The following is a 26,076-nucleotide window of genomic DNA, read 5'->3' as shown; positions in this document are numbered from 1 at the left end:
GCCTGCTTCTGCAGTCCGACTACCAGGACGCCGTGGAGCGGATCAGTATCCTGTAAGTAAGCACTGCTCTGTATATACTTGCCATCCTCGTTATAGTGATACTTACTTGTTTCTGTCCTCTTGTCTTACCCTGCTTTCGTATTCGTGACACTAATAGTGTTTGTGTGCACTCATGCTTGGTTTTACAGATGATGTGTGAAGATCTGGGTCTGACGTCGGCAGGATGCGTCATTTATTTCAAATTATTTGTAAGTACTTGTAACAGGCGTAGTGTAGTAACAGCGTGTAGTGTTTTGTGATGGCCCTGTGCTATAAGCAGTCGTAATGTGTTGGGCTACTGAAGTACACCGCATTCTTGTGCTTCCTAAACCCTAGATACGTGTATAGCACTATAACATAGATGTGTGTGCCCGCGCATGCGTGCGTGTACGTGCATTGTGTTCTCTTCCACAGATTCACCCAAGTCCATTTAAAATAAAAGTGTATTATAGTAAACAGTATTGTGTTTTGTTACAGTGAATATGTGGGGAATGGTGGACATGCCTTAGTGTGACTGGATACCTGCGGGTTATGAGCTATGCTGGATTCTCGAGTATAGATTCAGTTCAGTGCAGAGGGGATTTGTGGTGCGTAGCAACATCACTTCACTGTGACACCCCTTCAATAATGACTTGATGCATGATACACCTCGCTTTAGGAGCTGCATCTGCGCCTTGGTCCTTGCAGGGTGGTGGCGTTCCTACGGATGCGGAAAACTCGGCCTCTATCCGAGTCTGACGCGAACTGTGAATTAAAAAAATATTCTGCTTGTACAGTAGTACCCCTCCCCCTATGCAGTAGTACCCCCCCCCCCCTCCCATGCAGGACCCACGTGTATACTCACGTCGCAATTGTTGACCAGTTTCTTGGTAGCCAGGACCAGCGATCGCCACACATTGCTCACAAGTCTGCAGTGTGATCAGTCAAAAACGTACTGTGCCTAATCAGAAACAGGGCCGTGGCACCTGGTCCGTCTGGTCCGGCCATGGCCGGACCTTATTTCGAACAAAAGTTTACCCACCCGATTCATGCAAATGGTTTTTTGTTGTCAATAATGTTCATTTCGGTCAAGTTTCCCATTTGGCCGAACCGCCTGAAATCCCGGTGTTACAACCCTGAGGAGGAAGCATAATATACGTAGCATCTAAAAAGTAGCCAGAGAGGCACACCGCTGCCTGCAATCACACTTTTTCATCTCTACTGCACCGTGTGTTTGGTTGTCTGTCTCTCCATGTGCGTGTGCGTGTGTATGTGTGTGCATGCCTGTGCATGTGATTTTCTGTCTATCCGTGTGTGTGTATGTGTGTGCACACATATGCATGTGTTCGTGCATGCGTGAGTGTGCATGTGCATGCACGTGTGTGTATCATTGTTGGTTGACAGCAGGTAACAAGGCGGTGGGACACCATGTTCGCACACAGTGCCCCTTACTGCAACCATCCACGGTTGGTAGAGCCCCGGTCTTGCGACCATCCGAACATTATGGGTGTTAGCCCTGTGCGTGCATGAATGTGTGCATGTGTGAGACACAGCACAGCACGTTCTTTCCCACTGGGTTCCTCACTTTGGCATATAGGTTTCGTGCAGGACCCGCTGCATGTTAGAGAAAAGTAGTGAAAGCTCAGACACCATGGTCCGTAGCACCTGCAGTCAGTAAAACACACACACGTACAGATTGGCATAGCAAAGAACTGAGGTCTCGACGTGGTGCAGATTAAAATCTACGACATACTATTCTAGCCCTACACCCAGGCAGGCACACACACCCAGGCAGGCACACACACACACACACACACACACACACACACACACACACACACACACACACACACACACACACACACACATGAACACACACACACATGGACACACACACACATGGACACACACACATGGACACACACTGCCGCACACGCACAGGAGAGGGGAGGAAGAGTGAAAGTCCGCGCTCCAACACACATTTGAGCACACTTGGTAGTCAGCACATACCACTTCTGCCTGTCCTTCTCCCACCATAACCTTCTTGAGATACGGCAGTGCATCTTCAGTTACGACCTATTGAACACACAGGTACATGCAAACACATGCACGCACCACAGACAGACAGACAGACATACAGACACACAGACACACACACACACAGCATGCACACTCCCCCCCCCACACCCGCACACACACAAACACGCCCCCACACCCGCACACACACACACACCATTGACGCCCATCGCCAGAGGCGATGATAGCGATGCCACAGCAGAAGCCATAGCAGCTTGTGCTGGGATTGCACCATTCAACAGCTTGCAAAGCTGAAGAATTGACCACCACTACACCACACAGCCATGAAGTGGCTTTTTCTGGTCAGCGAATCCCTACTTTTTGGTCTTTTCATTTTTTTCCCGCACACACATCACACCACATACTCCGGCATGCACTGGCTGTTGGTAACCACCCAGGAGAATGAAAGAAAAGTCAGGAGGAGTCTGAGAAAGAGAAGAAAGACGTGTGTGACCATAATTGTCGGGAATCGAACTTGCAACCTCTCGATTGGAAGTCGCTGCACATACCACTGCACCATATGGGACACCCACACCCACACACTAAATCACAGATGAAGCAGCTCGCCATGAAAGCAACGAATAATCGAGCCCAAACGGCCGTTGAGTTCAGTATTCAACTGTGCAAACTCACCGACACGGCCAGCTGATTCAGACCGCTGGATGCCAAAATGAAGAGGCTGCGGCTTGTGGAATCAATCATGCGACTGAAGACTGCCTGTACATCAGGGAACTGGTGTCCATCACTCTCTGCATGTGCACAGGCAGGCAAGACAAACCATGAGGAGATATCAATATGAAAAGAAAAAGGACCAAGGAACTACAAGTTACGCCATATTAAAATGTCCACTAACAATGCAGGCAGGCATAGTGGGATGGTCTAAGACCATGATTGAGAAACAGAGGGTACCAGGTTCAAGTCCTGCTTGGAAGCGGAAGGATTTTTTCCAACCGTGCTGCGACCCACAGTTAATTCGGAGCTCGTGGCCTGGCACGAGGAGAACATGGCTGCAGTGAATGGGATTTTCGGTCTTTGACCACTTGCTGGTGAGCTGATCTATTCACCTCCCACCGATTTAAGAGCTGCATCTGCGCCTTGATCCTTGAAGGGTGGTGGCGTTCCTACGGATGCGGAAAACTCGGTTTCCAGCCGAGTCTCACGCGAACTGTGAAAAAATTTAACACCACCAGTTACTAAATAATCAGCTCATGCGATAACATTTGCACGACACTGACCGACGGTACGGACGTTCTACAACTAACTGGTCAGTGTCGTGCAAATGTTAGCGCATGAGCTGAGTAACTGGTGGTGTTAGTGGACAATATAGCGTAACTTGTAGTTCCTTGGTCCTTTTTCTTTTCTATAAATTAATCATTGGCTCTCCATCCGAGATATCAATATTGCCAACATTTGAGTATGAAAGGTGACTAGTGTGTGGCGGTGGTGGTTTACATACGACCCTTCAAGATATGGTTCGTTATAAACAAAAATGGTTCGCTACAAATGGTCAATTTTGTACGGGTTCAAACAGGGACACGGACAATAGTTCTCCATAGTAATAACGTACTATGCGAGTTTGTTATAAGCGGAGTCGACTGTATGTATTTGTTGCGGATTTCTGTTCGACTATGATTTACGCATGTTGTTGTATTTGGTTCTTGTCTGGTGGAGTCCAGTGTATGATGTCATATAATGGTCTAAGTGTACGCGCGAGTATGGTGTGATGTGTGACGTTTATGGTATGTGGTGCATGCAAGAGTACACGTTGTCAGAGTGTGAGGATGTGCTTCCGTCTGTGTGAGAGTGACTGTCAAGTGAATGCTGTGCATGCGCAGTGCTAGTTTGGTCTAGGAATGAGAGTCATGTGTGATTCGTCCGTGGTCTGGTTGTCTTGGTCTTGGTCATGTGTTCTGTACGTATTAGTCCCTGATTGGTCGTCCCGATTTGTCGTCGCAATATTACTGCTTGTTCTTGTTGTTTTTTTTGAGTCTTTTCCCGGGTGTCTTTTCCCGTCGTCGTTTTCTGTCTAGTGTTTTCGTCTTTCTCCTCCTGTGCCCTCGCCGTTTACTATTGAGAAGTGAATACTAGTATTGAAGCTAACTGAATGGTGCGTTGTTGAGTGACCGGGGCCAGGGGGAGAAGACAATACCATTCCTACTTCATATTATTAGTCGCTTTCCCAACGCAATGGTCTTGACGGGAATAGAATGAAGGTGCAAACACCTTAAAAAAGTAACTGAACACAAGCAACAAAGAACGAGAACATGCATACACACACAGACACAGGCGCATGCACACACATGCACACACACACCCACATCGACACACGTGCACACACACACACACACACACACACACACACACACACACACACAAACACACATTGCGCACAGTTGCGCCCCCTCACCGAGTCGAGCACGGAAAGCCGCGTCGGAGAGCTTGTCCAGCTCCAAGAGCGATTGCAGTCGCTTAATGATGCTATGGACCATGTAGTAAGTATTGTTGAGCAGTGCAGCAATCTGAAGAAGAACACAGTTCGGAGGGGAGAGGGGCTACCAGACGTTTTTGGATGAATGGTGGCGATGGTGGTTCGAGCACTGCCATAGAATTGATGTCCGTGTGTGTATTTGTAACCTCTACGAGGTCCCCTTTTTAGCTGTGCTTGCCACCTTTATGAGGTCTCCTTTTGCCACTGCGTCTGTGCGGACCGCACACGAACTGTGCAGGTTGTACCACTGCACGCATGCACCTTTTTATTATTCTGTACATTCTTGTCTTTAATCGACGTGGAGATGTAATAGGTGTATGTATGCTACGACCTGAATACTCACTATTTGTATTTCCCGCTCGTTCCCCTTGGCAATGAGCCACTCACATAGAAGAGCGCATGCTCCAGGTTCTGTTCTGTTGTAGTCTAGTCTTGAGTTGTCGTTGTCCTGTTCTCCTTGTCTACACTCTTCTCGAATACTTCTATAAATTATCCAATCATATAAAACCCCTGTGTTCCGGTGTGAGGGGGCATCATTAGCCGGGAGCAGCTAACACTGGTGGCAGCGGAAAACGTCCACCACTACATCGCTGGCGGAGTATGTACGCCTTCGGAGATCGCCGACTATGAAGAACCACGAAGGCCCACGCAAGTGAAACCATATCCTCATCCACTCTCTTCGTCAATATTTTCCTATCTGCATTGTGTTTCTTTCTGCTCGTCGTTTTCTTGTTGCATGCATTGTTTACCATGGTTTACAGTCCATAGGTCAAGCATTGGCGCCAACCTGTCTGGCCAAACATTTTCGTAACATTTTCTGTGTCCGTGTTTTGTGCATACTGGCTGCTGTCTAGTGTCTTGTTAGGATATCTGCTAGCTGGGTAGTAGAGTCTAGCTACACTGTGTCCGTAGAGTAGTTGCCTATTTGGAATTGTCTCTGCCAAATTTAGTTGTTTGCCGCTACGCACGATAGGTTACGTAATAGATTTAGAATTAGATCGATAGTTGATCGAGGCGTCGATCGAGTCCACGGGAAATATTGCAGATAATTTTTTTCGAAAATTCAAAAATACAAAAACAATTTTTTTTTTTCACAATGGGCCGTTCAGCGAAATCCAAGAGACAAGAAAAGCTAGAGCGTAGCTTCGCTGAAGCTGGCTGTGACATGAGCATTGCTGAAGAGCGCGAGAGTTCGCCGGTACAAGGGTTGTCCCATCGTTTTCGTTTGCCGGACACAGACACACCACATGCACGTCCACTGCCGAAGCCAGTCTTGCTTCCTGAGACATTCGGAAATCAGCCAGGCCAAGATTTCACCACGTACATGAGGCATTTCGTCCACACATGCGAGCTGAGTGGGTACGACGACGACCAAAAGCTACGGCTACTACCTGCTCGCCTTGTTGGTACAGCTCATGAGATGTTCACCGAAATTCTAACTCACACGCGTGACATAAACTTTTCCGACGCAGTCGAGGCTCTGCATGTCCGTCTTGAGCCGCCCCAGCAAGCATTGATGCACGAGGCCAGTCTTCGCCAGCGAGTGAAGCTGGCGAGTGAAACTCAGCACGGGTATGCCACGGAACTTCGTCGGCTCGCTCGTCGAGCCTACCCAGGACAACAAGGTGCACTGCTTGATTCAATGCTTTTGCAACTTTTTATTGATGGCCAGGCATCGAAGGATTTGCGCTTGGCGTTGGCGTCACCTCGGCCCACTGATTTGGATGCGGCGGTCCAAAAGGCCATCGAGGTAGGTGCTATTTATGCTCGCGAGCAGGCCCGCACCGTACCTCACCAGTACGCACAGCCCGTATTTGCTGCTGCTCCGGAAGTGAAGCCCCGTCATGGTCGTGACCCCTACACAGCAGTCGGTCCACTGAAGTCGGAATCTGAGCGAGACCAGTTGGCTTCGCTTTTGTCGAGTTTTGATTCGCGTCTCTCTGCTTTGGAGGCGAAAATGGAGAGCGTGAGTCTGTATCGCCCCACCCGACCCCAGCAAGACCATGTCCGTTTTGTTGCTCGTGGTGCTGGTGCTGGTGCGCCTAGTCGTGGTCGTGGCCAGAGTTTTGCGAGGCCTGTCCGTGGAGTGTGCCATGGATGTGGTGAAGAGGGCCACTTCATTGCATCTTGCCCGCACGCAAAAAACTAGGTTGGACTGGTGACACGGGGCCGCCGTCAGTCGTCCGAGTGGAGCCCCTCGAGGAGGTATGTGGTGCGATCTCACCCATTATTGTGCACGTTGATGTTTGTCTTTCGTCTTCGTATTCGTCTCCTGTTGTTGCTCTTGTTGATTCGGGTTCAAGTGTGTCGTTAGTGCATTCTAAATTGTTGCCTAATTTGACAGAGCGACCTCCTCTAGAGTCTGCTCCGCGGTTGTGTGCAGTCAATGGCGCACAACTTCCTGTCGTTGGATCCATGGATCTGTGTATGTCGCTAGGAAATCTGTCTTTCCAGCACACGGTTGTTGTCTCTCCTGGTATTCACTGCGACATGATTCTTGGTTCCGATTTTTTGTTGCAGCATGGTGGTGTATTAGATATTGCTCGTGGTGTTGTGATGTTTGGCGATGTGTCTGTTCCGTTGCATGTTTCTGGTTCTGGGTGTCCTCCGTCACGTACGCCCTATGATCGTATTGTTCCGCGTAATACTTCCTCCTCATGTAATACTCATACTCCTCATTCTGATTCTGATGCATGCTCCGACGATGTACCTATTTCGTCGTATTCTTCTCGTGTTGCCCTTGACGATTCATTGTCTGCACGGGTTGTTGAACCCATGGCTCAACCTGGCGTTGTCCCGGCGTGTGCGCCCGAAAGTGTGGCCGACCCTGTGGTATACTCATCTCGTGTGGTGTTTGAGATGGAGTTGTCGGTACCTGCAGGACATGTTGTCTTGGTGCCTTGTGCAGCTGTTGATGTGTGCACGGTTGCGATGGATTGCGTGGCAGATCCATTGGAGTCCTTTATGGCGAAGCATCCAGATGTGGCAGTGACTCCTAGTCTTGTAACTGTTGGCCCTAACCAAACACGTGTGGTTGTGGCTGTTGAAAATCATGCAAATCATCCTATAATCATTCATAAAAATACCAATGTTGCCGAACTTCATCCAATTCCTACAGATTGTGAACATATTGACGACACTGAAGCTATGGTTTCCTCAGTTTCACCCGACCCGATCCCGCTAACTGAGCAACGCAAGAAAGTCATCGATGAATATATCAACGCACAAAATCATCTCTCCACAGAACAGTCTCGCACGCTCACTGAACTACTTCATGATAACCACGATTTATTTATCTTGCATGATGATGACTATGGCTACTGTGACATATTCCCTCATAAAATTAACACAGGACAAAATAACCCTATAAAACAACCTACCAGGCGGATTCCATATCACCGCCGGAAGGCTCTGCAAGATCTACTGAATACGCTGTTAAAGCAAGGCATAATACAAGAATCGATTAGTCCGTGGGCATCACCCATAGTATTGGTGCCAAAGAAGGATGGCTCTCTTCGACTCTGTATCGACTACAGGAAGTTGAACTCTGTCACCGAGCCTGATGCTTACCCGATTCCCCGGGCGGATGACATGCTTGATTCCCTGTCTGGCTGTCGGTATTTCACGTCCCTTGACTTAGCGTCAGGGTACTGGCAAATAGCAATGGAAGGAAGCGACAAGGCTAAGACGGCATTTACCACGCCACTGGGCTTGTTTGAGTTTAATGTTCTGCCGATGGGCTGCAGGAATGGCCCAGCGACATTTCAGCGCGTAATGGAAGCAGTCCTGAGTGGCTTATGTAACACACCGGCCCAGCCATTCTGCCGTGTGTTCTTTGATGATGTCCTGAATGCCAGCGAAACACTGTCTGGCCAACTCCAGATTCTGCTGCCCGTGTTCGCGCGAGTTCGGTCCGCTGGACTGCGGTTCAATCTGAAGAAATGCTCCTTCTTCCAGGAGGAGGTCACTTTCCTAGGACACCGCGTGTCAGCGGAGGGCATCTCCCCGAATGAGGCCAAACTCGTCGCGGTCAGGAACTGGAAGACTCCGAAATCTGTCACAGCTGTCCGCGAGTTCCTTGGCTTCGCTGGATATTATCGCCGCTTCATCCGTGGGTTCGCCCAGCGTGCTGCTCCGCTGACTGCTCTGACAGGCAAGAATGCTCGCTTTGCGTGGTCGAAAGCTTGCGAAGCGGCGTTCCAGGCTCTGAAGCGTTCGCTTGCCAGTGTGCCGGTGATGGCGTACCCCCAGTTTGAAGCTTCAGCAGGTGCATTCATTCTGGACACCGATGCGAGCAATGTGTCGATTGGTGCAGTCCTCAGCCAGATCCAGGATGGAACTGAGCGACCAATTGGGTACGGCAGCCGTGTACTGACGAAAGCTGAGCGCAACTACGATGCTAGCGATCGTGAGGCCCTTGCTCTGGTCTATTTTGCGGAGTATTTCAGGCACTACTTGTTGGCACGACCATTTGTTGCCAGGACGGACAATACTGCGTTGACTGCACTCCGGAACCTGAAGGAACCCCGCGGACGGAAAGCACGTTGGCTTGACTGTTTATCCGAATATGAATTCCGAGTCGTCTACCGTCCAGGTCGCCAACATCTGAATGCTGATGGTCTGTCGCGCTTGATAGCCGAACCTGAAGCACATGTGCACAGTGAGTCTCCGCCACTGGCACCAACGCCGCCGCAAGATGCTGCCCCGTCTCCTCCGCCGAGTCCGCCGCCTCTTGCCCGTGATGTTCCGTTGTCAGCTGCTGATGAAGTGCCACTTGCTGTTGATGTTCCTCCGGCTGCTGAGATTATTCCTCCGGCCGTTTTTGTTCGTCCTCCTGGTTCCTCTGCTGCTGGACCGTTGCCGGATTGTTACAAGCCTCAGAGTCTTCTTGCTCCGTATGCTGATCCTGCTCTGTCTGAGTGTTTCACCCGATATGATGCTGCCAGTGGCAAGTTTGTTCGTCCGCCTGAAGCCGTTTCCCGTCCTCCCGACTGTCAACCGCCTGCCGTTACTGCTTCTCGTCCTGACCCGATTACGCTGCCTGATGATGATTTGCCGCGCTGCGTTCCGCCGCTACAGCCACCGTCGTCTGATCCGGTCCGTACTTCTTCTCCTGTTTCTCGTCGTTCTGGCCGTGTCCGCACTGCACCTGCTCGACTAGCTGACTATGTCCTGGACTGAGTTTATTATTTGGTTTGTTTTCTTTTGTTGTTTCCTAGGTATTTCGTTCATTCCCGTGGACGTGAATTTTAGCTAGGGGGGCACAGTGTAATAGGTGTATGTATGCTACGACCTGAATACTCACTATTTGTATTTCCCGCTCGTTCCCCTTGGCAATGAGCCACTCACATAGAAGAGCGCATGCTCCAGGTTCTGTTCTGTTGTAGTCTAGTCTTGAGTTGTCGTTGTCCTGTTCTCCTTGTCTACACTCTTCTCGAATACTTCTATAAATTATCCAATCATATAAAACCCCTGTGTTCCGGTGTGAGGGGGCATCATTAGCCGGGAGCAGCTAACAGAGACAACAATTTTATAATAATTTGTTCTCTTTATTGCTATTATAAAATTCTTGTCTTTCTTGTTGCTTTTTCCTGAAACACTCCTTGGAGCTAAGTCGAATGCATTCCGTCCTGAGGTGTGTGATGACTGTGGAAACGCAAGAGTCGGAGAAGCCCATTGCCTGGACGAAAACTCTGACGACAGCATCGCCTAGCATTGCACTCGAGGTGGAGCAAGGTTTGGTTGCCACCAGGGAGTCGTACTCAAACTAGGGAGGTGACACGGCACAGAAATCCGTGTCACAGGGGTTGACTCGCACCCGTGACCCCTCGTTGTTATTTTTGGAATAGTTCAGTCCAGTCCAGTCCGAAAGGTCATACTCGGATCGACTCGCCTTCTGTACTTCACCTCCAAGCGTGCAAAGCAAGACCCGCAAAGTATGATTTTTCTGTGGGGAACGATTTTGCCATTGATCAAGTTTTATAGGAGTGCTCAAGCATACTACGATTGCTGAGACGTCCCGAGCACGCTTGTTCAGGTTCTCTATTTTTGACGAGCCGGTCCTACAGCCCCCTACATTGTATCTAACGACGTAGGAGCTGACAATGTAAGAGGATTTCCCTGGAAATAATGATGATGGTGGTGTGACTGCTGCAGGAAAATGCTGGCTGTTTATGACAGTATGACTAGATGTACAATGTAGCTCTCTTGTATGGTACTTAACCCCTGCTAGAAATGTGTTGTTTAGGAAGACTGGTGTATTGTGCAAGTCATAAAGAAGAAATGGGGCAGATACACGACTTACAATTTTCAAAAACCAGCTTCGTGTTATGTCTAATTTGTGTCAAAAATTGTAATATTTAGACATGACAATATCATTGGCTGTACTTCTCTAATATGGTACATAACCCCTGCCAAAATGTGTTATTTAGGCAGACTGGACCATTGTGCAAGTCATAAAGAAGAAATGGGGCAGATATACGACTTACATTTTTCAAAACCTGGCTTCGTGTTATGTGTAATTTGTGTCAAAATTGTAGTATTTCAACATGACAATATCACTGGCTGTACTTCGCTTATATGGTACTTAACCCCTGCTATAAATGTGTTGTTTAGGAAGACTGGTGTATTGTGCAAGTCATAAAGAAGAAATGGGGCAGATACACGACTTACAATTTTCAAAAACCAGCTTCGTGTTATGTGCAATTTGGGTCAATTTTTCGTATTCGGATTAACCTAGGATACGACTCTGAACAGTTCTGAACAGTCACCGTAACACTACACGCTGTCTCATAACTGCTGCTGTTGCCATCACTGCTATCAAGTAGTTCGGACATGGCAGGAGGTAAACAAATTGCTGGTAGTCTTTCAAAGAATACTGGCGAGTGATGGGCTGTAAACGAAATGTGCTGCCTCAATAATTTCAAAAACTAGACACCCATGCTGCACGCTTGGAGGTGAAGTACAGAAGGCGAGTCGATCCGAGTATGACCTTTCGGACTGGACTGGACTGAACTATTCCAAAAATAACAACGAGGGGTCACGGGTGCGAGTCAACCCCTGTGACACGGATTTCTGTGCCGTGTCACCTCCCTAGTTTGAGTACGACTCCCTGGTTGCCACCCAATGCTTCACTTTAAATGCAGTCCTCAGCTAACAATAGAGAATCTTGTAATATTCCATGGTAACTCGGTTGGAGGATCAACACTATAGAACTCTCAAAATTCGACCGGGAAGGCTAAAATACAAATATTGAGTCCTGTGTAGTAGACGGACTTTCCCCTACACAAATCACTATGTATTACTATGTATTGCACTATGCATTGCTGACACCATCAGATCCCTTGCTTTTCATTCGCTAGCTAGCGCTCGGAGCTGTAACTGGCAATCTCGTACCGTATATAGATCCGTGTGTCAGTTGCCCAGCTCAGTTGTTGCAGAGTCTTTGCTTCCGTTGTTTCTGTCGTCTTACCTTCACTTATTGAGTTTTTCAATATACTATAAGTTAGTTCTGTGCTACCTACGTTTGTCTTTTCGTGCAATATTGTTCCCTGAGAATACTACCTGTGTTTTGAGTCGGACAGACTGAACCAGTTTTGCCTTGTCACTCGGTCGCGTACTACATCCTGTTTTTTACTTGGGTGCCACACGCGTCAGGTACTAATCCCCCCCCCCCCCCCCCCCACCGACGACAATTGGCGCCCGGCTAGTGGCATCGTCCCCACGAGCCTGCGATCGTCCTGTCGTCCGCGGTCTTTCCGGTTTCTCTTTTTCTTCACCTGCCTCCTGCTTTCTTTGGCGATCCCCGTGTGCTTCTTGTCTCGGCACGTCTCCTTCGCGCGTCCAAGCTAGCCGCCAGCGAGGCAATTCAGGTAAGCCAGAGCAGCTGCTTTTAGTTTACTGCTAGACATTGTTGGGGCATTAGTTTGTAAATCCAGTATTGTGAGATTTGTTTAGTTTTGGCCTGCTTGTGTCGTACGTAGTCTTGCTCTGGGTCCCTGTTCCCTCCGAGAGTAGTTTTTTCCCACGTATTTCGTTACCTGGAGTAGTTGTGGCCCCATGTCTAAGGTTACAGTAGAAGCGCCTGGAAGATGGCTGACGCTGAAACCGTTCGGTGGTTCCTCGGCGGAGGATCTCCAGGCCTTCATGAACGATTTCCGATTATGTTTGCAGGCCAATAATTATGTCCCGGTTGCCCAACCCCATGACACGGTTGATGCGGCCTCCCGGGAGAGATTGGAATTAATGGCGCGTGTTGTGTTATGTAAGAGCCTCACTGGCAGTGCGGCTCTCATGTTGCAATCCTTGTCGGACACGCAGCGGGAGGATCGCGCGGAGATCGAGACCGCCCTGCATGCTTGATTTGGTGACACGGGCAAGGACTTGCTCCGCCAAACTGAGCTTCAGGCTCGGAAACGCTGGGCGATTGAGACCCTAACTGAATTGGGTGACGCCATCCAGGTATTGGTGGCTAAGGCATATCCGGGGGCGCCTGGTACCATTCTTAACCCTTTCCATGCCAGCATGTTTTCATGTGTTGGCCACGCATTGTTCAGGCGCTGAGCTCAACTGTTCAAAGCTGCACGCGCACCTCAGAACGAAATTTATTGCTATTTCACTGTACCTTGATGGATTTTCACGATCCATGGCTTGTTGGAAAGATCTGGACAACAGGAAGCCATGTCAGGGACTCACAGCGCGACAGGCATACCAGGGCCACTTCCATCTCCTCTCAAAGTCCCCCTACCATGCCTGAAAATAACAAAACGACTGCCTCTCATGTTTTCTTTCGTCTTCTTGCTCATTGTGAACTGATTTTCACGATTCAAACTGCGTTGGAAAGCTGATATTCAAGCGCGTTTGTTGCAGCTGACTGCGCACGCGCTGTGTCTAGGGAAATCCCCTAGCCCGCACGAAATCGCGAACAAAAATTGGAATCGATCGCCAAAAAATGAAATTTGCGCATTCTGGCCGTTCAATTTATCGCCGCTCGGTCATACCTTATCGTATCGCGAAGAACTTTATATCCCTGGAAAGATGAGCTCAAGACCTTTACAGCGGTGTCTCAACCTTAGCAGTCCGAGATATTTTGACGGAGTTACAACAGTCTGTACACTCGTCTATAGCGCGCGATACACATGTACTGTACAGTGTAGGCAGAACGCGTAAACGCGTCCGTGGCCAATCGGCTCATACTAAAAAAACGCGTATACGCGTCCATGGCATGGAAAGGGTTAACACCGTGTCTATCCGTGCTTTTTTGGACGCTTTGTCTCCCTACATGCGCCGTCGTGTGGGGGACCACGAGCTGCAAACGGTAATGTATGCCGTTCAAAAGGCAGTCGTCCTGGAGACGCAGGATCAGTTGCACCCGGCCGCTGAACCTGTGTTCGTCGCGTCGGCCACGCCTGAAATCACGGCGCGCCTGGATAGTTTGGAGAAACTATGTGCACCGCAAACCAGGCTGCTTGAAAACCTCTGTGCGCAGCGCGAGAGTCCGGCTCCTGACCGCTGGTCACGAGGTCCATGCTGTTTTGGTTGCGGCCAACTTGGTCACCTCCGCCGCGATTGCCACTCAAATCCATGTGACCGCGGGCGTAATCCTCGTGAACACCAGGGTAACACTAGATCTTTAAACTAGATGAGGCGGCTGGTGCGGGTCGTCCCACCGCCTCACCTAGGCGTGTTGATTCTACTGAGGAAATAGCTGTAGCCCTCCCTATTTTGTAGAGGATGAGAATGAGTGTGACTTTGATACATGTATGCATGTGTGCATGAGTGACGCCGACCCCGCTGAGTCGGTGGCGGTTCTGGCAGGTACGATTCCTGAGATATTGAGCCTGTGTTGTTTTCTAATGCTGCCTCTCTGTCTGTGTGTGCTTTCGAGCACACTCCGGCGGAATCTCACCTATGTACTCCGGCTGCCACTCCGGCTGTCCACCCCACCGTCCATTCCGGTCGAGTTATTGGATTCCCTCCCGGTGGGGGCTGTCATGGCTAACACCGACGCGGTTCCGTTCTACATCCACCGCGCCGGCACCAGTCTCTTTGCACAAGGTACGTTGGCCACCGATAGGGCTAGTTCAGCTGTGTCGTGTCTGGTGGACACAGGTGCAGTCATCACATTGGTGACTTTTGCTGTTGTGGAGAAGTTGAATGCAGGACGGTTATTACGTCCTGCCTCTGAGTTGGGTGCATCGCCACTCTACACTGCGGGTGGGGTACCCTAGACGTCAAGAGCTGTTTACCCCTGACATTTGCCTTTGGCAACATTACGCTCTCCGCCCGGGTATTGGCTGTTGCTGGTCTAACCGAGGAGTGTTTGTTGGGTGCCGACATTTTGGCAGCCCATGGTTTTACGCTACATTTAAATGGCTCACCCCGTTTGACCTTAAACAGGCAGGGACAACACGTGTATTTGATGAATCACGGAACATAGGAATTGAGGCTACAGTACTGTCGGGAGCCGAAGAACTGGGGGTAAGGGTTCTAGCCTAGCCCGTTCTTATCTTTAGCGAACACAGCAGTTTCGTTCTTATTTGATGATACAGTCTGACGCGTACATTTATGCAGAGTTGTACGTCTGAGTGTACATTATAGTGTATATTGCGGTTTCCGTTCTTATCTGCAAAAAATCTAGCCTACACCGTTCTTAAAAATTGGTGAAACTCCAGCCTGGCCGTTCTTCGGCGCCCGACAGTACTATAGTCCAGTTGTGCTTGGTGAAACCTGACCCAAAGTGCATATCTTGCGCCCTGAACTCGCATCGCCCTTGGCACCCTGGAAGTGGTACGGATGCGGCTGGTCGTACGCATGCACAAGTAAAGTGACGTCATCGTACCTGGTCCAGGGCGCCAGTTTCGCACCTTGGGTCGGATTTCAGTGAGCGCCACTGTAGATCTACGAGCTGGTGGCCCGCAGCCCGCCTCGCCATCGTCCTGTGCACGTTCCCGGTTTGCGAAAAAGCCTCTTTTGTGGGCAAACAAAGCATCACCATTGGGGTACTGTAAAAGCAGAAATTTTCGGCGGTGTAATATTTTCGGTATTCTCCGAGACCGGCGGATCGGTGGAGGGAAATTTTCGGCAGACCCCTTTTTCCAGGCAAGTGTACTAGTACGAGTCGTACTGGTACCGAAATTTTTGGTGCGTTTTATTTTCGGTAAAAATTGCCGTCACCGGAGTTACCGAAAGTAAAACACCACCAAAATGTTTTGCTTTTACGGTATGTGTATGTGTGTGTGTGGGGGGGGGGGGGGGGGGGGTTAACCCAACACAATTACTGAGAACCACGAAAAATGAATTTTATGTACACGAACACGGTACTATTTACCCAAACTATTCATATTGTAAGAGTTGCAAAAAGGTCCCATGATGTCCCCCCCCCCCCCGACACTGACCGTTTCAATTGAGGTTTGCCGTCCATGGGATGTGTCAAGCTCTGCGGTCAGCTGCTGCAGCCAGTGTTCGTTCAGTGCTGTTCTCGTGATCAGGTACACCGTCTGTCCAGCACAGGTGACGGTGACACGTGCACACACATGCATGCACACATACACACTCATACACACACACACACACACACACACGCACGCACACACACATTGTTGTTGACTTGTATTGGGAGGCCACGGAAGAAAAACATTCACGGTTCGCGTGAGACTCGGCTGGAGGCCAAATTTTCCGCATCCGCAGGAACCCTCTAGGATCAAGGCGCAGATGCAGTTCCTAAGCGGAAGCGGAAGAAATGAGCAAAGTTGTGTTCTCTCCGGCCGAGTGCAGCGAGATAAGCGAGAAATGATTTCTCGCGTAGTCACATCTGACTGAGGCCAACTACCCTTCAACTTCAGGGCTCACCACGACCATACAAAATTCAAAAAGCGTCGACCACCATTTTGAAAACATGGCGATGCCGCCAAGGCCAGAGTTTGTGCAGTCATAGCGGCTACGCACCCGAGTTCATGCTCATCGATGTACAGTCTAGTCGTAAAATACCGGTATTTTATGACTCCCTGGTCTACTCTGTACAGCGAAGGGCCAGTGCCGAAGCGAATCTTGTTGTTTGATGTCGGGAAAGACACGCGGAGAAGACGTCCTTTCTCCAAGCCATCTTGGTCATTTTCTCAATCCGCTGGTGGGTGTCGACCAAGATATGTCCGTGAGGTACTGGTGAACTTGAGTCCTGACATGTACAAGAATTTGCCGCGCCTAGCTAACCAATGTTGTCAGTAGAACTCAGCGTTTCCTGATCGCGACTCGGCACACTCTTTTCTGTTTGGCCTCGCAGCTTTCACGCTGCGAGTGGGGAGTTTCCTGGCCACAAATGAATCTCTTCGTGGTCATGACCATGATGAGAGGTGACTGGTATGATCCCTGACTGGCATGAGTCCTTAGCTTGAGTCAACACGAAGATAAACTCTTCACTTGGAACGCTTCCTGTCTCCTCCGCCCTTTCTTGTTGCACTTGCAGATATGCGCACGGCTGCCAGTTTTTGTTGGTGCGCGCGGCGACGCACGGCCAACCTTGATGTCCTCAAAAAAGTAGACCAGTGGTTCTCCTTGGCCGATTCTCACCATCGATAGCTCATTTTCAAGGTCTTGGAATTCTATATCGGTTTACCGTCCTCGATTTCTAATTTTCTCTTCATTCACTTGTTCGCACGCCTTCGCGTTTGAGTGATTTCACCATCCGATCTCAGCCAAATGAAGGCCAAATCGAAAAATTCGAGATGGTAACCCTCCAAAGACACACCTTCTGAACACGAATCCACAATGGCCTAAAATGTCTAAAACCAACGAATACCACTCAGAAAACACCCCACAATTGCTTTGCCGTGCGCTGATTGGTCAAATCCAAATGACCGTTATTGACGCTTTGTACGGTCGTGGTGAGCCTTGAACTTGTGTGCTGCTGTTTGCTGTGTATGTCTCTGTGTATGTCAGTAAATGTTGAGCGAGAAGTAGTGTATCTCGTGTTGTTGTGCTGTTTTTTTATTTTATGCTATACACTACAAGCATGCATCGGGCCATTTGATTAAGGTATGTGTATGTGTGTGTGCACGTGCGTGTGTGTGCACGTGTGTGTGCACATGTTTGTGTATGTGCGTGTGCATGCGCGCGTGTGTGTGTGAGAGCATGTGTGTGCGTGTGTGTGTGTGTGTGTGTGTGTATAGGAGGGGTTAGTACTATGCAGAAATTTCCCCAAAGCTCAAATGTTATCAGGCGGTACACGTCTAGGGGTTGGAGGTGTGAATGCCTTACATTGATGATACACTCGGCACTGCTGAAAGCATGCTCAATGACTGGGTGGCTGAGAAGCTGTTTATAATCATTCAAAAGCTGTAGGAATGAAAACAGGTGACGGACGTGTACACACACGTGTGGACAGACAGATGCTCACGTGCATGCAGGCGTTCATGCATAAACACACACACACGCACACACACACGCACACGCACACACACACACACACACATGCACACACATATGTGTTGAATCGTTGAGTGTGGCACATGTACATATTTGGGGAGACAGTATTTGTAGAAAATGAGACAAAACGTTGACCCGACAACCAGTAAACCCAGAACACATTTGACGCACAAGAACACCTGGTGATACTGACAAGAAGAAGAAGAAGAAGAACAACAACACACATGCACACACATACACATACACACACACATGCCCCCCCCCCCCACACACACACCGGGCACATGCTTCACTACCCTTGAGACGCCCATTTGGCACTTAAAGCCACGCATGCCAACTTACCAGCTCGATGACGAAAGCCAGTTCTTGTGCCGACTGGGTACAGAGAAGCGGACTGGAGCCTTTGATCGTCAATTCCTGAATGTTATTGGCCTGTGTGAAATAGTTACACGGCGACAGATTGAGAGAGATGGAGGGAGGGAGATACAATTACATAGAGAGAAAGAGCAACAATGGAAGGGATAAGAAACTCGGAGTTGCGATGAACTCTGTAATCCTCCTTTGTGCCCTTTGCGTGTAATAGTGCTCCACATTATTGTGTTGACCCCTCTCCGCTGGCACAAGGAAAAATTCCTCCTTGTAGTGAGAGAAAGAAAGAGAAAGTGGGAAAGAGATACAGTCAGACCTCATTTAACCGCACACATCCGTTTCCCACACAAATATCCGGATGGGCGAGGGAACCGGACAACCGGGCAACCGAACACCGGTTATGTTGGATGCATCACGTATGCTGTAAATCTATAACCAGCTATTTTCTTCCGGGTGGTGAGGGATCTGGATAAAAGAGGACCGGATAAGTGAGGTCTGACTGTAGTGGAGGCAACTACTAACGTACGGTTCTCAACAGTAGTGCCTCATCCCCGGTTGTATATGACATCCAGGGTATTACAGGGGTGTCGGACACCGACCGTACCACTCTTTGCCCCAAGTACCCCGTGAATCAATAAAATGCCCTGATTTGGGCTCTGAATTTCCAAAATTTTCGGTTCAGCCACCCCTCCCGCACCCGTAAACTGTACTTCAGATGGCTGACCACACCACACTAAATTACCTTCTGACGCCCTGTATTATATCCAGTATTGCCTGTGCCCTGAGCGAATTGAAATAAAAGAATACAACAACAACAACATATCCCGGAGATTCACTGTATGTTCAATAAGACACCCCTCACTTTGTGTGCAGTCAAAACGGCCGCTGCCCGATCTTTGCACTGGTTCTCAAAGTCCGTGTGCCAGCGGATGAACAATGCCTCAAACCACTGGCAGTAGGCTCCGTCTGAGCTGCACATGGACACAGACACGCACACAGACACACACACACACACGTAGACCCGGACACACACACACACACAGACACACAGATACACGCACATGCGGGAAAGTGATTCAGAAGACTAAAAAATCCTCATTTTTTTGAAAGACAGAAAAGCAGGTCTCCCTACACGGTGGGGGCGGGGGTCAACCTGATTCGAGTACGGTACATCTGTTGTCCCTGCCCTTTTGGCCCGTGTGTGCCCCTTTTGGCACGTTGGTGCGGACTGCGCCGGGTGCATGATTATCGTACATGTTCTTGTTGTTGTGCGCATGCTTGCATGCTTATCGTTTTACAAAATGGTATCTTGTAAGGCTGCTTTGGCTCAACGCGAGCGCATCTTGGGTTCTCTTAGACTCAAACTCAAACTGTTGCTTATCATTAGACAACGTAAAACCAATGAAACAGAAACGACACGAGGAGACAAGCTCCAGGAAAAAGGGCTAGAAAACCGTATGTCGTACGTGAAGACCATGGGAACGTCGTAGACGTACCATGGCGCAAAAGGTAAGTAAAATACTTTAGAAGACACGATAGAAAGAAGAAAGAAGACTGTATAATCAATTGCTTGTGTGCTTGTATGTATGCTTGGTGCGAACCATTAGTTTGTGACAATACTCTTATTCATGCAATATCTAACAAGCATGCAATCTCTAACAAGCATGCATTATCTAACAAGCATGCAATATCTGACAAGCATGCAATCTCTAACAAGCATGCACTATTGACAAGCATGCAATATTCCACACTCCCTCCAGATGAGAGCTTAGAAATTAGTGTACTACATGTACCTGACTCGTTCCTACAACAGTGTGATGCTACTAGAGTACAGAGCATGGTGCAACGTGATGCTCTCATCTAATCACAGAATATTGCTGCTGCAGCTCTATAAGGAGCCGGCATTAATCAGTTGCTGTCTGGCCTTATCAGCTGACCGGGCAGCATCTCTCTTCGGGCGCATGGCGCCGGGGTGCGCACCAGATTGCTGGACAGCGGAGGCTGTGTCCGCAACGTGGGCCTGCGATTGTTCGTCGAGAACGTCGACGGCTGGTGCAGGTCTTGCTACCTCCACAGGGTACAGTCGCTGTACCGGGCGACGCATGGTGGATGCTCGTCCTCCGCGGGAAGAGCATTTTATCACCGCTCCTCGGACCTTGTTGTCCTTGCCTCGGATGAGGTCTTCGACTAACGCTAGTCTCCACAGGCCACGCTTCTCATTGTCGTCGTGCACGACTACTACATCACCGACGCACACTGTTGCTCCTTGGTCGTGCTGATTGCCTCGCCTGTGAGCGTTTCGGAGTTCGAGTAGATACTCACTTCTCCATCTGCACCAGAAATGCTCCAGGAGCGTGTTGAGGTGGGTGAGTCGGTGTAGAAGCTCATCTCGTTGAATTGACGCGACACCGACGTCATCAGGACACACTGTCGGAAATGACAGGACGCGCCGACCATACAATAGATGGGACGGTGTTAACGGCTCCTCGACATCTTCAGTTGACACAAATGTCAGAGGGCGACTGTTGAGGACTGCTTCAACCTCGAGCAAGAAGGTGAGGAGTTCTTCGTACGTGACGCGTGCCTGGCCGAGAATCTTCCTCAAGCAGCGTTTTACACATCGGACCATCCGTTCATAAAATCCACCCCACCATGGAGCCTTCTCCAAGTTGAACGACCATTCCATGCCGTGTGCTGTTAGATAGTCAGTGACTTCGGGCAGACCGAACAAACCCACTAGTGACTTAGCCGCTGACTTGAAGGTCTTGGCGTTGTCAGAGGTAACGTGCCGAGGGATGCCAAATCGTGCCGTAAACCGCTTGAAACAACGGAGGAACGTTTCCGCTGATAGGTCAGGCACAAGATCTAGATGGAGCGCTCGGCTGACGGCGCAGGTGAAGAGCGCGATATATACCTTCTTGGTGTCTGCTCCTTCCCTGACAAACAGTGGCCCTGCGAAGTCCACACCGACGTAACTAAAGGGGAAGTCCACCTTGGTCCTGAATTCTGGCAGGGGAGGTGAATCTTCCGGAGCGTACGGCTTCGACTCGAGACGTCGACAAACGGTGCATTGGCCGACAATCTTTCGTACGAATTGCCGACCACGAATGATCCAGTAACGGGATCGTAGCTCGGTTAGTGTCTCCTTGACACCATTGTGGCATACCGTGTCATGCGCCTGCAGGACGGCTAGACGTGTCAACGGGTGGTTCGCGTTCAGCAAAACCGGATGGGTTTGATCATGCGACAGTCCGGCGTTTTGCAGACGTCCACCACACCGTAGAATGCCACTCTCGTCGGTGAAAAGGCCGAACTCCTTACACCAACCAGGGTACTTCTTGTCCTTGGACAGATCCTGTTGAGCGTTGACCATCCACAGTGTATGTGCTCTGTGGAGATCCTTCGCAGACAGATGTGTGGTCTTGCTGCGACGCTTCAACAGGTCTGTGACCTTCAGGACGTAAGCGGTCACACGCAGCAGTTTGCTCAGTGAGCTGAATCGATTCACATCGATGACCTTCTCGATGCTGCTGTGCGAGGTGCAGCCGACTGCCATGACCGTGGTAGGTGTTGCCTTCCGCTCTCTCTCGACTTCTTCACACTGCGATGCTGCGGAGCCGCTGTCGACTTCTGCTCGGGGTTGTGGCTCGTGTAGCCACTTCGGACCAGTGTACCAGATGGTACTGGTGAGCTCGCTAGGCTTCACTCCTCGCGACGGCAGGTCGGCTGGGTTCGAAGCTGTTGGGCAGTAGCTCCAGCAGGACGTCGGAACGAGACGTCGGATCTCTGTAACCCGGCTCTCCACAAACTGCTTCCATGTTTGCTCCACTCCAGCTATCCATGCCAGTGCCACTTGGGAGTCTGACCAGCAGTGAATCTGATCAATCTTCAGCTCCGCCAACGTTGATGAGACGGATGCCATCAGGCGAGCCAATACCAGTGCTGAAAGCAACTCGAGGCGGGGAATGGTCTGTTGCTTCAGCGGCGCAACACGAGTCTTTGCCGCGACTAGCTGTACTGAAGTGCCCACCTCCGTCGTGAACACAATGTAGATGGCTGCTGCATAGGCTCTCTCGGACGCGTCACAGAAACCGTGTAGCTCGACACGTGTGATGTTGCCGTTCGCGTCTGTTGCGTAGTGCCGTGGCAATGAGACTGGTGGCATGGCCTTCAATTCCCGTATCATCGTCTGCCACTTGCCAAGACACTCTCCCTCCAATGGGTCATCCCAGCCCATCTTCAACTGGCATAGTTGTTGGTGAAATACCTTGAGGGTGATGGTGATAGGTGCCAGGAGTCCGAGGGGGTCATACATCTTGGCTGACGCCGATAGGACTTGGCGCTTAGTCACTGGCGAGTCGACCTTGGTCGTGCTGAACACTTCGTCGACGCTGAACGTGAGACGGTCAGATGTCCTGTCCCATGGAATGCCTAGGACTTTGGTGGTGGCTGCGGATGAGCCGTTCAACATGGTCTTGGCATACGAGTCGTTGTCCACGGCGACAGTAGGCAGACCGTTAGTCGGCAGTGATGTCGCTGCGGTACCATTGACGATCTCATTCAACTCAGCGGAGTTGGAGACAAACTTGCGCAAGTTGAATCCGCCTGTTGCAAGGTGATTCTTGGCACGGTTGAACAATTCCAACGCATTGGCATTGCTGTTGCCGCCACTCGCAACATCGTCCACGTACAGACTCTGTAGCAGCTTCGTAGTGAACTCGGGATCAAACTTGGCGAGATGGTGTTGCAGGGTAGCGTTCAATAAGAATGGGCTAGCGGATACACCGAAGACAACACGCGTGAATCGGTACATCTTGAGTACCGGCTGAGCGCTTGTGGGATTGTCGACCCAGAGGAAGCGTAGGACGTCGCGGTCGGCTGTCTCAATCCCAACCATCAAGAACGCCTTTTCTATGTCTGCGGTGAAGGCTACCGCATGCGTTCGGAACCGGAGCAGTATGCTGGTGATCTGCTCGAGCAGCGGTGGTCCCGTGTGGATGCAGTCGTTCAGGGACGGATGCGTCTTCACCTTGGCTGAGGCATCGTACACCACACGAACCTTCGTAGTGGTCTTGTCCTGCCGAATGACAGGATGGTGAGGCAGGTAATGTACTTCGCCCACCACGTCGTGCTCTGTAGTTGGCACCTCCTCGATGATGCCCTTCTGAAGTTGCTCTTGAATTACTGCATTGTATTCCTTCAGAATTTCTGGTGACTTCTGCAGTTTCTTGAGTGTTGACTGCAGCCGTTTCTCGGACAGACTGTAATTGTCTGGAAGCGCGCGATGATCCTCCCTCCATGGCAACCTGACCGTGTACCTCTGCCCATCGTAGCGGATGGTCTGTTGGAACAGCTGCAGAGTGTCCGGTTCATTAGGCAAGATGCCGATGGATTCAAGCTGCCAGAACTTCTGGAGTAGCTGGACCAAAGCGCTGTCTGGATCTTGCACGGTAGATGGTTCGACATCGCAAGCGTGATTGGTTGCGACGTTAGTGGAGATGATGCCTGAATTACACCTGCCTGTTGGTCCGGACAGAACCCACCCGAGGCGAGTATCGAGAGCAGTTGGCCCATCATCTACACGAACGATGTCGCCCGTGACGATCTGCCAATAAACATCAGCGCCGAGTAGAATGTCGATACTAGCTGAGCCGCCACAGTTGTCGGCGAGACTGAGATTCTGTAGAGACTCGTAAGCTGTGACTACATCTGCGGTGTGCTGATTTTGCACGGGTGCACAGACTGATGGCACGACGATGCAGTTGACACGAATCCGGTTGCCATCGACGCACTGAATGTCCAGTTCGACCACGTCCCGGAGTGTGCTTGGGCTTGGCTGTTCGCCGCCAAACGCGTTTATCACTACACGTTCTTGACCGGAGCGGCGCACATCCAACTGAGTCAGTACCGATGATGTAGCGTACGAGCGTTGGCTCCCACCGTCTAGCATTACTCGTACAGGCACTTTTCGATCTGGACGTTGAGGCGAGACCACCGAGGTCTGTGCAGTTTGTAGAAATACAGCTCCGCTGTCGCTGACAGTAGCTGCGGTTGTTGACGAAAACACTGGCTTCGACCATTTTCCACTTCCGCCTTGTCTAGATGGCGGAGATGATGTCTTCGCGCTAGTCCCAGGCTGCTCTGACGACTTGGGTTCGCAAATGGACGTATGATGTCGATGCTCGCATTTGCTACATCTCAGCTTGGACTTGCAGTCGCGAGCCATGTGGTTCTTCTTCAGACAGATGAAGCAACGACCATTCTTGCGTATCAGCTCCTTGCGGCGCTTGATGTCTGTGATGGACGAACATTGCGAGGACTCGTGTCCGCTGCCGCAAAACACACATTCTACGCTCGATGAGGTGACGGTAAGAGCTGCTGCTGTGGAAATGTCTGATTTGGCAGGCTTGCTCGTCAGACGTGTGGCTGCTACGCTATGCGAGACACTCTGCAGGGTCTCCTCCGCTTCCGTGCGGAAATCTGCTTCCCGTACTAACCACTGCAATAGCGAGTCGACCGACTCGACAATATTGTTATCGCAACGCCACCGGTGGTACGCCGTTAACAGATCTTGGCTCAGCTTCTGCTGGAGCTGAGTGCAGAACGTACCGTACGACAGCTCATTCTGACGGCCAGCATCAATCAAGTTAATCTTGGCGACTTGCACAAGATCTGCGAAACGCTCAAGCTGTTTGGCTGTGCCACGCTCACGGATTGCTGGCATGTCCTGGAGCGCGGACATGTGGACGGCTGTTTTGCGCTTCTCACCTCCGTACTTTTGGTCAAGTCGCTGGAGTGCTGCTGCGTAGGCCGCTGCCGAGTAACCATACGTCTCAACAGTCTTCAACGGTGGACCGGACAGATATTGCCTGAGCTGCAACAGCTTCAGCTCCGGTGACAGAGGCTGTTGATCGACGCAGACGTTGAAAGACGTACGCCATGTGTCGTATAGCTTTTTGTCGCCGTCAAAGGTTGGTATCTTGATCTTTCTTAAATGACGGTAAACGTCTGATGGTGGATTGCCTTGCGGTGCATGCGAAGGACCAGGTGTGAATCCTGGTACTGGTCCAGTCAATCCATACCCATTTGGGGTTCCGCCATAAGGGCCATAATTGGATGCTGCTTGTTGGCCTGGGTACAGTGCACTTCCATTCTGTGCAGGCGATCCACCAAAAACGGCGTTGACTGGTGGAGGTAGAGCTGGTGATGGGTACAAACCGCTGACATTGTACTGCGTCTGTAGACTCTGTACCCCAAAAGCGGCGTTGTTGGACGACACTGCTGCAGGTGGAACTGGTGACCACTGTGTCGAACCAGCTAAATTAGGCGTTGTACTACACGGCGGCGGCCACTGGCTGGCTGCCGTATCTGGCTGCGTCCATTGCGGGGTTTGACTCTGGGCCGCTTGTAATTGTGGCACTCCGAGTACGTCGAGCGGCAAGCGGCTACCGTAGGGGATCGTACTCGCAGAGGCCGGGGCCAGGTGAGAATGTGCTCCAAAAGAGGCTGATGCTGATGCTGCTGGACCACCATAAGCGGACGCTGGGTCAGTCGCGGTGCCGAAACCCTGAGCAAATTTCGTCGTGTTTACTCTCGACGACGTACCACTCGCAGTTAGTGTACGAGCTGAACTGAGTCTGTGTTGTTGTGTTGGTGTAGTTGTTGTTCCGTATTGCAGCGTTGGTGTTGCAGCTGTGATCGTG

At 50.4% G+C, this 26,076-nt stretch overlaps 1 protein-coding gene across 1 annotated transcript in view; it reads right to left on the bottom strand.

The window, feature by feature from the left end:
* The window catches only part of LOC135828908 (uncharacterized), a 61,716-nt gene that overhangs the window by 19,322 nt on the left and 16,318 nt on the right, over nt 1-26,076 (bottom strand). Inside the window, exons 5-13 of the mRNA XM_065341341.1 lie at nt 19,236-19,344; nt 18,347-18,436; nt 17,837-17,914; nt 15,979-16,080; nt 4,502-4,613; nt 2,728-2,843; nt 2,029-2,094; nt 1,604-1,683; nt 884-947 (exon numbers count right to left, since the gene is read on the bottom strand). Of these exons, the coding sequence (XP_065197413.1) occupies nt 884-947; nt 1,604-1,683; nt 2,029-2,094; nt 2,728-2,843; nt 4,502-4,613; nt 15,979-16,080; nt 17,837-17,914; nt 18,347-18,436; nt 19,236-19,344 (817 nt within the window). The remainder of the gene's footprint in view (nt 1-883; nt 948-1,603; nt 1,684-2,028; nt 2,095-2,727; nt 2,844-4,501; nt 4,614-15,978; nt 16,081-17,836; nt 17,915-18,346; nt 18,437-19,235; nt 19,345-26,076) is intronic.

Source organism: Sycon ciliatum, chromosome 12 (assembly GCF_964019385.1).
Source record: "Sycon ciliatum chromosome 12, ocSycCili1.1, whole genome shotgun sequence".
Lineage (NCBI taxonomy): Eukaryota > Metazoa > Porifera > Calcarea > Leucosolenida > Sycettidae > Sycon > Sycon ciliatum.
The sequence above is the reverse complement of the archived record's forward strand: the minus strand, read 5'-3'. Positions and strand labels throughout refer to the sequence as shown.